Source organism: Callionymus lyra, chromosome 7 (genome assembly GCF_982586985.1).
Source record: "Callionymus lyra chromosome 7, fCalLyr1.hap1.1, whole genome shotgun sequence".
NCBI classification, from domain to species: Eukaryota; Metazoa; Chordata; class Actinopteri; order Syngnathiformes; family Callionymidae; genus Callionymus; species Callionymus lyra.
Window position 1 is genome coordinate 21,235,236 of NC_141824.1, and position 15,388 is coordinate 21,250,623.

General features: G+C 36.8%; 1 protein-coding gene across 2 annotated transcripts in view; it reads left to right on the forward strand.

Annotated features, from left to right (window-relative positions):
* The window catches only part of cadm2b (cell adhesion molecule 2b), a 246,341-nt gene that overhangs the window by 209,998 nt on the left and 20,955 nt on the right, over positions 1-15,388 (forward strand). For both annotated transcript variants that reach the window (XM_087795131.1, XM_087795132.1), the window contains exons 4-5: positions 1,341-1,493; positions 4,794-4,931. In XM_087795131.1, the coding sequence (XP_087651257.1) occupies positions 1,341-1,493; positions 4,794-4,931 (291 nt within the window). The remainder of the gene's footprint in view (positions 1-1,340; positions 1,494-4,793; positions 4,932-15,388) is intronic.

The following is a 15,388-nucleotide window of genomic DNA, read 5'->3' on the forward strand; positions in this document are numbered from 1 at the left end:
AGGCCTGAAAACAAATGTGTTTGTGGTATCCCTTGTGTTATCTCGGTGTCAAGGCGACTCGAAGGCCTGAAAACAAATGTGTTTGTGGTATCCCTTGTGTTATCTCAGCGTCAAGGTGACCCAAAGGCCGGAAAACAAATGTGTTTGTGGTATCCCTTGTGTTATCTCTGGGTCAAGGCCTGAAAAAAATGTGTTTTTTATATCCCTTAAACAGTCTATCTGGCTTTGATAAATACATATGCACTTGTGGAGGTCTTTTACCTTGACCCAGAGACAACACAAGGGATACCACAAACATATTTGTTTTCCGGCCTTTGGGTGACCCTGAGATAACACTAGGGTTAATAAAATGTTCATCAGGTGACGTTGCAGATTGCAATGGGCTGGTTGTTTCTGTCTGAAAAATTGACAGTGACGAAGGAAACCATTTGTTCCATACCAACTTCATTAATAACAAATAAATCGCACAACTTTTGTAATTATTACAATAATTTAAATTAAAACAATTTTAATGTACTTCTCTCATGTAACTACTAATATTTCCCGCAATTATTCACCATTATTTACAGTGAAACAATTCAACAAAAGAAACATTTATTTATGTTTATCGGCTGTAACATCTGAAAGTCAGGCACCAAAGCTTCTATATTTGAGGTGCAAATTATGACTTTTTATATTCTTTTTATTAGCTTTTCAATTGTCTTTTATAGACTGAGCCCATTCTTAGAACATGCCTCTCGGGCACCATCAGTGGTTGTTATGGGGCCCCGTGTGACCTCGGGAACAGTATTGGTGGCCCCTGGATAAGACATATAATGTAATCTATGTCTCTGTTTGCAACATTAATGGCATATAGGTACTCTGAAATAAGAAGTGAGTGAAATATATATATATATAAATATATATATATAACATTTGATAAAGAAGTCCAGAATAACTTCTGACCACTTTGGTATTGGCTTGCAATGAAATGGAACAAAAAAAAGGTTTATATAGATTCTTTTTTTATTAAATAAATCCATCATTGTCAGATATGAATCAACTTGAAAAACGAAATGTTTTAAATCAGGATTTAAATGTCTCAGAAAACAACAATATCCATCAATCAGCCATTTATACAAAATAACAAACAAAAGACAGTCTGGAATATTGGCGTTAGAAAGTTGGAAAAGCTGTGAGTAAAAAGAAATAACGAGAAAACACCACAAAGCAGTGTCGAGATGGAATAGAAATATATCTAGAGTGTGAGCTCGGGGACCTGGTGTGTGTCTGCTGTGACGGCGAGGTGAGACAGCAGTGGATAAAGGCTGTGTCCGACTAAGCGTGTTTCTGCTCCGCAGCTCTGCGGGACAACAGAATCGAGCTGGTGCGAGCGTCGTGGCAGGAGCTCACCATCCGCATCAGTGACGTCAGCCTGTCGGACGAAGGCCAGTACACCTGCTCGCTCTTCACCATGCCCGTCAAGACCACCAGGGCCTTCCTCACGGTTCTGGGTGAGAACCTTCTTCTTCCCTCTGTTACCCCACTTCTGATTTCCTGACAGCCCACAGTCTCGTCCTGCGACCGCAATAAAGTCAGACGCTCAAGTTTTCTGGAACTTTTTAATTCTTAATGCTAATACTTTCACACATTTGCGAGCCTGGAAGGAAGAGTTGAACTCCCACGCAGCTACTTTTGTACATTTATTTACACATGGTTGTAAAAACAGAAATAGAGAACACAATTCTCGGAAAAGTTGGAGCCAGTTTTTAAAACTTGGAGCGAAGAATGGTGAGAAGGAAGAGAAAACAAATATCTCTACCTCTTAAATAACTGATTAAACATTAAAAGATTCTCACACACACAAATTAAATACACTCCGGTGTTCCAAATGTGTGGGAGTACAAATTTCTTCACATTTACGAATGTTAATTATTAACGATTTCTTCTTTTCAAAACGGATTTAATGTTTTCAAGTTTGTTTGTTTCTTTTTAATGCGAGGACAAAATGTTTAAACGTGTTTTTGTTTTAGTAGTAGTAAGAGAAGTAGATGTTGTGTTATATACTGTATAACATATGACTCAGGGGTTGATTTTGCTTTATTATTGTGGTAAAAATCAATCATGTTCTGATGAGATAACACATTTTAAGCTTATCAGCCCATCGCTAGTAAGAATTGCTATTATAATTATTTTGATATACATGTATAAGTTGTGTTATTTTTCACATTTTTGCATTTATCTCTTACTAATGATATTTAATAAAGTGTTAATAAAGTAATAATGTTATGTAATAAAAGCACTCAAATGTAATATTTACTCTTTTTTTTTAAAATAGTGTCCAACTATTAATGGAGATCGACTTTTAAAGATTTTTTTTATTCAAATGGATATGTTTTCAAATACACTTCTGTGCAAAAGTTTTAGGCAGATGTCAATCAATTAATCAAAAATGCAAAAATTTCATTACAAAATGTAATATAAGCAAACAAAACAGAAATCTAAATCAAATCAATGTTTGTTGTTACTACCCTTTGCCTTCAAACCAGCATCAATTCTTAAAGGTACATTTGCACAAAGTCATGTTTTTTTTTAGGATAATAGTGTATGATCATCTAATTATACCAAACATATGCTAATGATCTTACATTTCACAAGTAGGTTGAAACACAGGCATTAGGTGAAAAAGATCCAGTTGTGTAGGAGCTTAAGACTGGACTCCGCTACCAACAAGACACAAGGTAGTTCTACTGCATCAGCAAAGGTTTCTCCCCGATAAAGATTTCAAAGCGTAGAGGATCGTAGACACAGTGGTCAACCAAGGAAACTTAGGGCAGCAGATGAAAGACACATCAAGCTTATTTCTCTTTGAAATCAGAAGATGTTCAGCCGTGACATTATCTCAGATCTGGCAGAAACCAGTGGGACCCGGTACAACCATCTACTGTCCGGAGAAGTCTGGCCAGAAGTGTCTTCAAGGAAGAGTTGCAGCCAAAAAGCCATTCCTTAGACATGGAAAGAAGGCCGAGCGACTCAACTATGCACTAAAACATAGGAACTGGGGTGCAGGAAATGGAAAGCAGGTGCAGGACAACAACCCCAAGCATACAGACAATGTCATTAAGAAATATCTTCAGCGTAAAGAAGAAGAAGAAGAAGAAGTCCTGGAAGTGATGGTATGGACCCACAGAGCCCTGATCTCAACATCATGGTGTCTGTCTGGGATGACATGAAGAGACGGAGGATTTGAGAAACATCTACAGAAAATCTGTGGTTAGTTTTCCAAGATGTTTGGAACAACCTACCAGCCGAGTTCCTTCAAAAACTGTGTGAGAGTGAACCTAGAAGAATTGATGCTGGTTTAAAGGCAAAGGGTAGTAACACCAAATTGATTTGATTGACATTTCTCTTCTGTTCATTCAATGCATTTTGTTCATTGATGAAAATAAACTGCTAACACTTCCATTTTTTAAAGCATTCTTAGTTTACAGGATTTTTTCACACCTGCCTCAAACTTTTGCACAGTACTCTATATGATATAAATATTAAATTAACATAAGTAAACATCACATATAAATGTATATTTAAGAGGTATGTTTTTATTTTTATTAACAAACGTTTTTTTTTGTAAATGTTTTTTTTTTTTATATTTCACAAAAGAATGTGTAAAAACTTCTTTTTTTTCTCAGTGACAAAATGTTAAAAATGTTGTGTTTTCTTAATAGTAAGTAGTAGTGATGTGCTGATGAAGCCTCATGTTAAAAAAATGATGTGATGTTAATTAGAAAAGTTGGTCAAAACAAAGGAAAATAGTGCAGAGACCGCCATCTAGTGGACTCTGAAAATAATGATGAAGCTTCATCAGACCATCACTAGTAAGAACTATTGTTTGTTGTTATCTTATATAAACCATATCCCTAGAGGGGTGTTCATCTCTAATACTATTTAAAAATGTGTTAAAAATGTCATAATGTAACACGAAAATATCACTCAACATGAATAATAATACACTTGAGCATCCAAATGTGTGGGAGTTCAACTACCTTCACATTCTTCAGACTCAATTTCTAAAGTTTTCTTCTTGTCAAACGTATAGAAGGTTTTCAAACGAGTGGAAGAAGAACAAATCCACCGTCTCACCTTCAGCTTTTGTTGCTGCTGAGGCTGATTCAACAATCCTCGCCGACAACCTCCACCTGAAGTGAGATACTTCTCGCAACAATACTCGGTGGCTCGTGCAAACACACACACACTGTCAAATCCTCTCGTGGCTTCTGTAGAAAATCAATCTGTCAAAAACCTCAATAACCAGAAGTGAAGTCGTCGTGAGTGTGAAGCAAAAACTGTTCCAGTGTAAGTCAGTAAGTAAGTAAGTAATATTTATTTATATAGCGCTTTTCCAGACCAGGGTCACAAAGCGCTTACACAAACAAAACAATACTCAAAAAAGTATATACACTTTAAAGATCAAGATAATACTGAGAACAACACAGGAGTTCCAGAAAATCAAGGAAAAGCCTGAACAAATAGAAACGTCTTAAGATGTTTCTTAAAGGAGTCAGTAGATCCATCAAGCGCAAAGAGAGAGGAAGATTGTTCCAAAGCTTAGGAGCTACAGCCTGAAAAGATTTCTCTCCTCTGGTCCTGAACCGTGTGCGAGGAACCATAAGTAGATTCTGATCCACAGACCTCAGAGCCCAAGCTGGGGTGTAAGGCTGGATCAGATCTTTAAGAATTTTAAAGTTGATCCTGAAAGAAACTGGAAGCCAGTGAAGAGTTTTAAGTGTCAACTGAACCATACTGTGACTTAGCAGGAGTGCCAGGAAGACCAGAGATCACCGGCTTCACCAAACCCGCCCTGGAGGGCGACTCCATCGTCCTGACCTGCACCACTCTGGGCAGCAAGCCGGCCGCCACCATCAGATGGTTCCGAAACGACAAAGAGGTCCAAGGTAAGCGAGCGCTGAGTCCGTCGAACTGTCTGACCTGGTGTGTTGCTTGATGTTCATGGACTGTGGTTAGAGCATTTGTTTGGGAACTGGACAAACTAGCCAGTAAATATTGTGTCACAGTTCTTGGTTAAAATGAAATGTATCTGTTTATTGAGACACTACAGACACCAGTACCTCTTTTTTTCCATTTTATTTTTAATATTATGAAAGGAAAATTAAATGTCATATAAATAGTACATGCAGAGAAAGTTTTTTTGTGAGATCTGGCATTCATTCACTGTTACCATGACCTCTTAGTAGCTCTTTAATTTAGTGAATAATATGCATATTTCAGGTTTTTTTTATTAACAAACTGTCTTTATTTTTAAAGTTTTTTTTTCTAAAAGGAAAAACTGTGAAATTCTTATTACTTTTATTAGTAGTTAGAGTAGAGGATGATTTGTTGATACATTAAATATATACCATATCTCTAAAGGGGTCTCATTGTGCTAAAATAGTGATGGTTTGATGAAGCTTCATGAAGCAGTGTCATTATCTTCAGAGTCCACTAGATGGCGGTCTCTTCACTATTTTCCTTTGTTTTGAACAACTTTTCTAATGAAAATCTTTAAACTGATGGCGCCACCTACTGACTTTCAAACACCATGACAATATTTCATGAAGCTTCATCAGACCATCTCTAGTAAAATTTATATTATAATCTTTTATATATATATATATATATACATTTACCAGTTATTTTTTCACGGTTTTACACTTTTTTTTTAATTATGTCTAACTAATAATATTTAGTCTCAATATGTATGTGTTGAAAATGTAATAGAATCAATAACAATAATTTGAAATGGTACATTTTGTAACATTGTGCCTCTCTTATTACTGTATAAAACATTTTTTTAAATCCATGCTACTAGACAAACACTTTATATGAACAAAATTGATCATTGGTACTTGAATTGTGACTCAAAATTGAGTAGTTTATGTCTGTTATTGGTAGTGATGGTCTGTTGAAGCTTCATGAAACAGTGTCATGTTGTTTAGAGGTCAGTAGGTGGCGCCATCAGTTTAAAAATGATGTGATGTTTCGAAGAAAAATAGTGTAGAGACTCTGAAAATAATGACACTGCTTCATGAAGCTTCACCAGACCATCACTAGTTATTGGTGATAATGAAGCTATAATTTTATGATGTATTCTTTAGTAATATTCTTCATTCTTTTCATTAGTGTTGGTCTCAGGACGAAACATTATGATGTTTCTAAACTTCTTACAGTCAACCATGTTTCAATGTTATTGTCGAGCGATCAAAAGTCTGTCAGGAACGGAGCACGGAGCCACATTAAGCCTCACCTGTGCTGACGGAGACATCAAGCAGCAGATGGTTCACTGTGACGTTCTCTGATCACAATAAACCTCAACCTTTCACGGCGGCTCTCCAGCTCCTTCTTGTATACCGGCATCTGAAGACATTTTTCCACCGCTTTTATCGCCCTCGTATTTCTGTTGTCGGAGGAAAAATGGAGATTAAGAAATGGGGAAAGGAATGTTTTCCCTCCAATTTGACGGCGGAAGGTAAACTGCGAGCAGCTCTTTAATGTAACGGAGCCGGCTGCAGAGATTCTCTCTGACACTTTCTCTTTATTGAAGATTTGCACCAGAGAGCTTTTTTTTCTTGGTGGTTCTGTCGGCGTCGGCCCCGACATGGCGCCGTGATTGATGGCGGAGGGGTCTGAATATGAAGCCTTCTTGTTAAAATGACGTGCACGTAGACTCCTGAAGGGGCCGGCGCTGAGCCGACACCCGGCATCACAACCAGACCGGCTGTCCATCTCCAGTGGCAGCCCGATAATCTCTGTTTTTCTTTGTCCTCTTGTTGTGAGCGGAATGAATATTGAAGGTTCCATCTTTTCCCAGTCGCTGGAGGTCAGAGAGCCGCGAGGGTGCCGCGATGATTAATACTTTGGAGTTGGTTTTTACAATTCAGTGTCACAACAGCTTCATTTTTAATTACTCTGAAGTGAGCGAGTACATTTGCCCACATTTATTCTATATTTCGTATGATTGTTGGACTCATCTCTCCGTCTGTATAACTCGAAACCCATTGAAATGTTGAGGAGCAAACAAAGAGCAAAGGACTCTTCATGTACTTCAAACTAAATGGAGAGCAAAACACAATTAATACTGATAATGAATTGCCATTTAATTTGAATTTGTTAAGCTTTAAAGCTACACAATAATACTGCATTAAATAACAATGATAAAATGAACAAATGAGCTGATGAAGCTTCATGAAACAGTGTCATGTTGTTTAGAGGTCAGTAGGTGGCGACATCAGTTCAAAAATGGTGTGATGTTTCAATTGTTCAAAACAAAGGAAAATGGTGCAGAGACCGCCATCTAGTGGACTCTGAAGATAATGACACTGCTTCATGAAGCTTCATCAGACCATCACTAGTTGTCAACTATTGAGCAATACACAACACATTAAAATCTAACTACAGAACAGTTTTATTTACTACTTTACAGAAAAAAAAGCCTAAAATCCTACAGTACTCAACATGCTCTTTTTACAAATGTATGTATGATAGTATATGATACACCTTATATTCTTCAAACATGGGGGAAATTTGAGTTGTTACTATCTTTTCTTATAGTTAAATTACACACACAGAAAGACAAACAATTTAAAGATAAATAACTAAAACATTTAAACAACAATTAAAATTGTAATCAAATGATAACGATGATTAGATAAACACAATAATAAATAAAATAATGATCAATACATAAACAATAATAAACATAAGTACACATGCACAAGCTACAGAAGTGGGGGTGGGGGGGATTTAAAAACACGCCTCCTACACTGAGTCCATCAACAAAGTTGCAGATTTACTCAAGACAAAATGTGTTCAAATGTATCTTAATGTGTCATGATACACTTTGGGTCTGATCCACTTATTCAATGAAACCTGGCATAATTTCTTTAAACTGAGAGTACCATCTAGTGGCCTTTTCAAAATTAAACACTATCATGATACAGTGATCAATGAGGCCTCATCAACCCATCAATAGTTTTAACAACACAATTTTCAACGCTTGTTGATGTAATTTTAGGCTGTTGTTTTTTTAAGTGTGTGTGAAATTAGCTCCTTGGCAGAGGTATGTACTGTCTCAGTGGTTTAGAATTTGTATTCCTAACAACAATAAACTATTTTTTATTAACGATGGGCTAATGAAGCTTCATGAAACAGTGTCATGTTGTTTAGAAGTCAGTAGGTGGCGCCATCAGTTAAAAAATGATGTGATGTTACATTAGAACAGTTGTTTAAAACAAAGGTAAATAATGCAGAGACGCCATCTAGTGGACTCTGATAATGGTGACACTGCTTCATGAAGCTTCATTAGACCATTACTATTTTTTTGTGATTTTGTACTCGCAAAAAAAGTCTATTGAGCAAAATATGAAGTCAGAAGAAGACGTCGAAGTTTTCAGAAGCACTTTATGGGAAAACATCCTTCAAGTCTGGAAATAAAGTGTTCCTCAGAGGAGGTTTAAACAAGGTAACATTAATTTCCTCTGCTGCACAAATCAGACTTTTCATCCGACTTGGAATCAAGGTCTTGGCGAGAACGACAACTCCAGACCTGAGCCGGGGTGAGGAGAAGGGTCAAAGGTCGTCTCGGCTCTAATAGGGAACAGCACACGGAGGAATAGCAGCTCTAATAGATATAAGCACAAAGGTTCAGACCTCCGTGACACTGATTTACATGTGGACATATTTGGCTTCCTCTCCGCCGCCGCCTCCGCCCCGAGAGGAACACTGCGATCATTAGACCTTTTTAGATTAAAAGTCTTCAAGCACTAATCCGCAGAGCCAATTGGAGTCCAGGCTAGAGTAAACATGTTGTGTTTTTTTCTGGATTGATTGGAGAAAAAATCCCTGCGAGCTCGAGACGGTTCAACAACAAAGTGGCAGAAAAGCAAAAACATACTTCTGTGAACTTTTATTTCTCCTGTAGATTAATTGCATGAATGTTATTCATCAAAATTTTAACATCTTAATGTAATAATAATTTTAGGATTAAAACAATGACTGTAATTGGTCCTTTTTTTTCATTGTACATTATTTTGTATTCAGTTATTCAATCGACACTATTTAAACCTTTTGATATAGAAATTATTAAATTAAATTATTCCAATATAAACAATTAAATGCTTGAAAAAATAGTTTCGACTTTTGAAATAACAAATAACATTGAATTAAATGTAAATAAAGAGGTTTCACTTTAATTCATATTCATATGCTGTTGTAGCATGAATTGACACAATATGTTTATTTTTCAAACTAACATTTTTTTAACGGAGATACTTTAAAATTTCTTGTATGATCTTTATGTTTTTTTCATTTGTTTGTTTATTTGGTTTTTTAATCAGTTTTGCTACAGCCTGGAAACATTTGACTCCTTTTTTAAAAGATTTAAACCAGAATTTTCTTCATTTTTATTAAATACATTTTTATTTACCTTTAGTAAAGTTTTTATGTCTAATATTCTAAAAAGTCCAGATAAATATTGTGGCTTCAGGGCTAAGTGTGAGCTTTGATATTACCTGCAGCCAGTGATCTCAACTTTAGAGCATAAAATGACCAAAAATGTCGCATTAGCAGTTTTTAAGAAAAACCTATAGTAACACGACCCAACATTTTACTCCCGCCACAACGACAGTGCTAATTCTGTTACGCTAAAACCAATTATCTCTCAAAATAAAACTTATATATTATTTATATATTAACTTCAATTTAATTTTCTTCTGGATATAAAGTTTGCTTTTGAGGATTTATCCTTGTTTATCTCTTGTCCTGTATTAGCAAAGTCACGATGTTTAGCTCTTGAGCTCAGTTAGCCTAGCAGTTAGCACTGCTACATTGAGCCTTTTTTTGGTTAATTGTATGACCTTCATGTTTTATTATTTAAAATGTATATATGCTTTCAATTGGTTTCAAGAGAAAGTATTTAAATTAATGTATAGCAATATCTACACCATCAGTTAAATAAGTTTTTTCTTGCTCTTAAGTGAACATCTTTAGCTAGTTTTCGCCAACAATTAAGATAAACATCTTGCTTCTTTAAGGACAGGAAAAAAGTTTTGGTGCAGCCCTCTAGACTTTTTTTTTAATTGTCAGGGTTTAATTTTGAGTATAAATAAGTAAGTAAGTAATTTGTATATATATATAGATTTATATTTTCCAGACCAGGGTCACAAAGCGCTTAAATAATCAAAACAATACTCACTAAAATATATACTTATAAAAACACTGATTGTTTAAGGGACATCTGGACATCCAAGATCGTATTTACAACAAAGAATTGTCAATCAAAACATAATTTGTTTTCATTTGACAACTTTATTCTACATTCTTGTAATCATTTTAAAGGTCAACTAATGTTGAAAACTCCGACTCTCCTGACTCACTCACATGTTTCAAATGTTGAAGTCTTCCTCAAAATGCAGTAAGTCCCTCATCATGACCTTGTTTTGAAATTATGAAAATCTCGGTGAATGAGAGGTTAGAAAGTGAAGTCCATTATGACGTAATAATGGCTTCACTCCTCCTCCAGCCAGCTGTTATCAGGTCCCGCTTTGTTTATACATTGAGTCTATTGGAGGTTGAGACTTCCTGGAAGGTGATAGACCTTGATGCTTGACCAATCACAGCAGAGTAGGCGTGGTTATGGTAATTAAGATTTCATCCCCAGAAAAAAACAGTGTTTTCAGTGGGTGGGGCTTAAGATCATTTTCTAATGTAAATACTTCTGTGTAAAGATAGTTTTGTACAAACAGACACATACTGATGATACAATAGAGTCCAACATCTATTTAAGACACACTTAAATCAACACATTAGTTGACCTTTAGTAGATCAATAAAATGGGATAAAAAGTCAACTCGTCATTTTCAAGACAGTGAAATAAAGTTGAGTCGACTTGAATTATCTTGAAACACTCTACAGTGCTGAAAGGAATCAACACGACGCGTTCGGTATGCAAGCCGAGTCGCGCTGCGTGTTTTTGTTCCTCGGTAGATTACAATTTGAAGCTCAGCTGTCATTCAGCAACACAAGCAATTTATATGGCCCCCATACCCTGCGAGCAAATTATTTGACTCAGGTTGACAGTTGCATTTTGAGGATTGTAATGCGGCGTGTGCCTCTAATATAAATTGTTGAGAAAACAAATCATCAGAGCATGAAATAAATATGACATGTTTTCGCCATTACACCTGCTGTTGTGCCGCTCCCCCGGTGAGGATAACTTTGAGTGACAGCGCACACTGGTGGCGATGATCCACCGCAGAACAACCAATGGCAGGGAGAAAGAAAAAAAAGAAATAAGAAAAGAAAAAACATGCCGCTCCCAGCACATCGTCTCTCTCTGAGGGGAGCTTTAAAGAAGCACCTACAAAAGATTCCGATCGGGGGCTCTGATTGACATCCTCTCCCTTTGACACTTTGACATGGAAATGAAGTTTTTAAGTCGAGCCTTGCAGTCTCGCCTTTGTTTCTTATTTCTGTTTGACTAGTCGCAGCCGCTTTATTTGCCCAAGTGGTTTCATAAAAACCTGGAAAAACAATTGTTAGGATTCAAGTATGGTGTAGAGGAAATGAATGTGTATTTTTTATGAATACATTTCATTAGTTTCTTGGTGAAAAATCATAAGACTTTGATTGTTGGCGTGACATATGGAAGCAAAAGATTCCTGACTTACTGCAGGAGAGAGATCTGAGCTGGAAAAGAAATGTCCACCAAGAATTGACCACAAAATCCTTTTTCCTTTAAAAAAATATTTTTAAAAATAATGGCTAAAATCGAAGACCAAGAAACAATGTGTAAATGTTTCTGTGTTTGCATTTGCTTCTCAACTAGTCGGTTGTTTACTACCCGTTATAATGGGAGTGTAACTCAAGATTGTGAGTAAATATTTCCAACAATCTCAAAATATGTTTTTAAAATTGACTTTACTTTGAATTTTTGTGAATTTCAACTGTCCAGGTGAAAGACCAAAATTCTTATTCCACTCGTTTTCTACTCAACCTCATGTCGACTAAGGGTTGGGATTATTTTCAAAGTAATTTGTTCATTTTTAGAGTTATAGGCAAAAATGTTTGTTCATTTTAATGTAGCGACTGGAGCTCAGTTGTCTTCGTCTTCATAGTATGGCTGATGAAGCTTCATGAAAGAGCGTCATGTTGTTTGGAGATCAGTAGGTGGCGCCTCAGTTAAAAAAAGAATTTGCGTACTAGTTAGTAAGTACACTATCCTGATGCATACTAACTTTGGTATACTAAGAGAAGTATGCGATTTGAGACACAGCACAGGTATTTTCGGTAGTTGAAGCTTCATGAAGCGGTGTCATGTTGTTTAGAGGTCAGTAGGTGGCGCCTCAGTTAAAAAAAAGATGTGATGTTTCATTAAAATTGTTCAAAACATTGGAAAATAATGCAGAGACCGCCATCTAGTGGACTCTGAAAATGGTGACACGGCTTCACCATCACTAGTCCTTACTGCTCGTCTGTAACGTCCACCTTTGATTGACGCCTTGACATGAGAAAATTGTTCATAACAAAAGCACACAAGTCTTTATTTTAAGCTTAAATACTTAATGGATGTTTCAGACAAATACCATGTGATATTTGACTTTTCTTTTTTATACATTCAAGATAATATGATTTCTTCTCAAAAAATAACATGACATTTCTTAATTTAAGACATCTAATTTCTTTATAAATACTATTCCACTGTCTCAAACTTCTTTTTTTTTATCCAAAGTTTTTTGTATGTGTAAGTGACAGTAGTTCGACAGCGAGACACTGAGAGGTCAGACGTCTGTAACAGATCCTGAACATCCTCCCGTCCCCACAAAACCTCTCCTTCCATTCATTCATTTAGATCTCTTTTGGTTTAAGGAAAGAAAGTTGAGAAGTTGTTTCTAAGATACTTTGTTCTTCACTAAGTAAGGATACGTGACGTGAAGTCTAAAACCGAAAGAAGGAACAATCAATACCCTGTCAAAGGGTCGGCGATACATCTTCCTCTCGCCATAAAACTCAAAACAACCTCAGGGAAACATTTCAAAGCTGATATAAAAAATGTATAACTAACATTTCACAGGTGGTAAAAATCTGCTTCTCATTAAAAAAATAACCGATTCCACAAGAGCCCTGAGTGCTGGAATCTGCTTCTCAGACAGTTTTTCTTCAAACCACCTGAGCACGTTCTGACGATCGCGGCATGTGTCTGCTCTCTGGCGACGCTCGCAGCCGCCTCGCAACCCACTGACAGCTCCTCTGTGGCGGCGCTGGCGCTGCAGGCGACCCGACAAATGAGAGGAAGCGTCAAGGAGACTCCTTATCAGACGCACCAACTATCGGGCCCTCGGAACCCAAAAAAAAAACCTACTAGTAGTTTTCTGTGAAGTTGTTAGAAACAAAGCTCTAGAGTTTTCGTGGTTAAGGTCAGATGTTTGACCCAGAACACTAGAGGTGAGTAATAACTTATATTGAGCGAGGAAGTCATGTCGCACTAATGGCTACAATGCAAAACAAATTGGATTTACACAGTAGGTGAAAATTAGTTTGTTTTTTATGAATTGTGTTTACGTTCCTTAGACTTATCATCCAAGTGTCGCCAGTCAGAAAACAATATCAACTTTAAGAACCTTCAGAACTATCTATAGGAAACACATTTTCCGAGAGAGAGGTTCCACTCGCCGAGGGTTCTCAGCACACACACATCTTGGTTTAGAGCTATTTTATTATTAGGGATGGTCTGATGAAGCTTCATGAAACAATGTCATTATTTTTATAAGAGTCCACTAGATGGTTGTCTCTGCACTATTTTCCCTTTGTTTTGAACAACTTTTCTAAATGAAACATCACATCATTTTTAAACTGACGGCGCCACCTACTGACCTCTAAACAACATGACACCGCTTCATGAAGCTTCAACTACCGAAAATACCTGTGCTGTGTCTCAAATCGCATACTTCTCTTAGTATACTAAAGTTAGTATGCATCAGGATAGTGTACGTACTAACTAGTACGCAAATTCTCCACAGATAGTATGTCTCAAATCAAACACTGCTGCTACACACTAACAGGAATTGAAGTGACAGCTTCTTCTTCTACTTCTATTTAACGATAATAAAAAACGGAAAAAATATGAGAATCAATATATTCGCGAGATATCTAAGTTGGTATCAGCACCGAAGACGTGTCGTCCTTCTACTGCTGCTGAAAATGCACCTGCAAGTATATGCATATATATGCATATATATATATATGACGTAATTTCTGTTTACAACGTCATTAAGATGGCGGTCGTTGAGGGTGGTTAGTGTCCATCGAACCATACTCAGTTTTGTGGTCGTTTTAGTACGACAATTTAGTGTGCATGGCGCACTCAATTTTGCATAGTAAGAATTGAGACGCACTTACACACTAAAAATACTAACTTTGAGTACACTAGTATGCGATTTGAGACACAGCACTGATGTAGACACTATCTCAACTCAAGACCTCGGGCGGGCAAATTCCACCGTGAAGTATTTCTCATTAGGTTGACTTTAAATGTTGCACAATATTGGCTAATAAAGTAGTAGTTCACAAATGAGAGAGCTTGTTGACAAATGCTACGACGTGGAGTCAAAGGCAACAGGGTTACATTAGACACTAAAAATGAGCCTCTAATAAGACGGATACTGACAGCACATGATCGAACTCTGACTTCCTTTCCTGTCCCTTTAGTGGATAAATATGTCATTTGAAGCAGGACTTACACTGTGATTGAAATGTCAGGCTCATTGCAGTGTTGAGTTTGACAATACTAGAGGAAACATCTTCTTTATGGTCTGGCTGGAGCATTTACAAGGATACTTAATGTGAGTGTACGCTCATTGTCAATTAAGGGTTGAGATTATTTTCAGAATAAGCCGTCTCTTTTTGGAGTTATAAGCAGAAAAATGTAATTCCATTAAATGATTGTTAATGGGGCTCCCTTTTCTTAGTCCAAAAATATACACTTAATAACATCCAAATACCTCCATACTGTACTCCTCGTCTGTAACGTCCCTCTTGTTGTGACACTACAATTGTAGATACAGTAGATACTGGAAGCTCTCAAGATATTTACCCTGATTTTGTAGCATGTTAAGGCCTGTTCTCATACACACCAAAAAGACTGTCGGCAAAAGTGTACGTTCTGCGCATGTGACGTCAGAGAGAAGTGAAAACCCCGGAATTGCTCTGAGACTAGTCGAGAACGGTCGGTGTTTTCACCCGTTGAACGAAATATAAAATAAAAATACGATGGATAACGACACGAATATGAAGCTACTGGTATTGCCAGCCCTTGGTCTTCTTGTTGTGGAAGAAACGACGTCGCAGGAAAAACGCCTGG